The sequence below is a fragment of the Equus caballus genome, chromosome 1 (genome assembly GCF_041296265.1).
Source record: "Equus caballus isolate H_3958 breed thoroughbred chromosome 1, TB-T2T, whole genome shotgun sequence".
In the NCBI taxonomy this organism is placed as follows: Eukaryota; Metazoa; Chordata; class Mammalia; order Perissodactyla; family Equidae; genus Equus; species Equus caballus.
Window position 1 is genome coordinate 168,920,290 of NC_091684.1, and position 2,237 is coordinate 168,922,526.

Below are 2,237 nucleotides of genomic sequence, written 5' to 3' on the forward strand. Positions count from 1 at the left end.
AGATCAACCTGTCACTATGAGTCACAGTAATCTAAATCCAAAACCCATTTCTTCTTACTAAGCTATGTTGTTTCTCTAAATAAGAGTAAAGAATTACAGGGTAATGTGATGCGTCCTTATAGAGACATTTGTGTGAAATGGTTTCCACTACGTTATGATACATTTCATATTTTAAGCTTTTCAGATCATGTGCTAGGTATTTTAAGACAGTCTTTCTCAAATTAATTTTGTTAAAGTATAAATTAATTTCCAGTGTTTTATGGACTAACACATTTGTAAAGAACAAAATCAGAAACTTGCATATCACTGTAATGTCAAATCGCTAGAGAAGTTTCTAAACACTCTCAATTTCTGATTTAATATTATACAAATGGTTACAGACAGTTCATGGACCTGCATCTCTCTGTGGATCACTTTTTCACTGCTTCAGGAAGTCCAAATATGAATAAGCCACAATCCCTGCCTTGAAGAAGCTTACAGTCTCCTTGGTGAGTTAGAACTGTAGTCCGTTCTCTATAATGCAAGGGATACTAAAATAAATGCTAGAAATAATAAAGCAAGAGTTAATAGAAGCGGTAAATATTTAATTAATATTGAAGATTAATGTTCTGAGAGGTGAAGACTGAGAGAGAAGAGAAAAACTATTTATCTGTTGGATGAAGATTTGTAGGTTTGGAACGTATTGCAATAGTGATTAGCTCTATGTGATTGGGGCCAGATACCAGTTTTAATTCAAAATCAAAGGTTTGGAATTGAATTCCCTTTATGCATGTTGAGCATTTTGGATCTCTTTAACACTATCATGGCATCAACCCTATGAGGAAGCAGAGGATACTAAATGCCAAGAAAACTTGGTGGTAGAGAATAGATACAGATGACAGCCACCGATTTCTCTGTGATCACATTCAAGGCTATGAGCATATTAAGAGAGGTTTAGTGCTAAAGTAGAAATAGGCTTTCATAATTTTGACTTCACTCCCAGTTTATTAACATAATTTTCATAATTTGCATTTTCAGGTAGCAGTACTGACAGAACTAATGGATGGAGCAAATTACTCTGTGGTGTCCGAATTTGTGTTACTGGGACTCGCCAATTCTTGGGAGATCCAACTTCTCCTCTTTGTGTTCTCCTCCACTTTTTATGTGGCAAGCATCATGGGAAACTCCCTCATTATGCTCACTGTGACTTCTGACCCTCACTTACACTCCCCGATGTACTTTCTTTTGGCCAACCTCTCTTTCATTGACCTGGGAGGTTCTTCTGTCACTTCTCCCAAGATGATTTATGACCTTTTCAGGAAGCGTAAAGTCATCTCCTTTAGTGGCTGCATCACTCAAATGTTCTTCATCCATGTCATTGGTGGTGTAGAGATGGTGCTGCTCATAGTTATGGCATTTGACAGATATGTTGCTATATGTAAGCCACTCCGCTATCTAACCATCATGAGCCCCAAAACGTGCATTTTCCTTTTAGTGGTTGCCTGGATGACTGGCCTTATCCACTCCATGGTTCAATTGGCTTTTGTGGTAAACTTAACTTTCTGGGGTTCTAATGTGTTGGACAGCTTTTACTGTGACCTTCCTCAATTCATCAAACTTGCTTGCACAGACACCTATGGACTAGAGTTCATGGTCACAGCCAATAGTGGGTTCATCTCTGTTGGGTCCTTCTTCATACTGATCATATCTTATGTTGTCATCATTCTCACTGTTCGGAAACACTATTCAGCTAGTTCATTGAAGGCTCTGTCCACACTCTCAGCTCACATCACTGTGGTAGTGCTGTTTTTTGGTCCTTTGATATTTTTCTATACATGGCCGTCTCCCTCTACACACCTGGATAAGTTTCTGGCCATTTTTGATGCAGTTCTCACTCCTTTCCTGAATCCTATCATTTACACATTCAAGAACCAAGAAATGAAGATGGCAATGAGGAGATTATGCAGACAGCTAGTGAATTATATGAAGATCTCTTAAGAGATAGCTTTATTGTGAAGAGCCTTCATTGGTTATTGATGTTCAAACTCAGAGAGAAGCTCTTGTTTGTCACCTTGATTTGATTATATACACTGATACTGAGTTGATTTGACTTTCACTGGGGAGAAAGGGACATTCACTACTGAAAAGAGAGAATTTACATTTAAAATCAAAGATTATAATAATCTTGCACCTCAATTCCTAAGGAATAATATCTATAAGTAATTTTTAGAAATATGTAAGAAAGCAAGCTGTTTTAA

The 2,237-nt window shown here is 37.4% G+C and overlaps 1 protein-coding gene across 1 annotated transcript; it reads left to right on the top strand.

The window, feature by feature from the left end:
- Positions 1 to 1,038: 1,038 nt before the first annotated feature.
- Positions 1,039 to 1,977, top strand: OR4F14L (olfactory receptor family 4 subfamily F member 14L). The gene has a single exon (NM_001391578.1). The coding sequence runs from the start codon at positions 1,039 to 1,041 to the stop codon at positions 1,975 to 1,977; it is 939 nt and encodes a 312-aa protein (NP_001378507.1).
- The last annotated feature ends 260 nt before the right edge of the window (positions 1,978 to 2,237 follow it).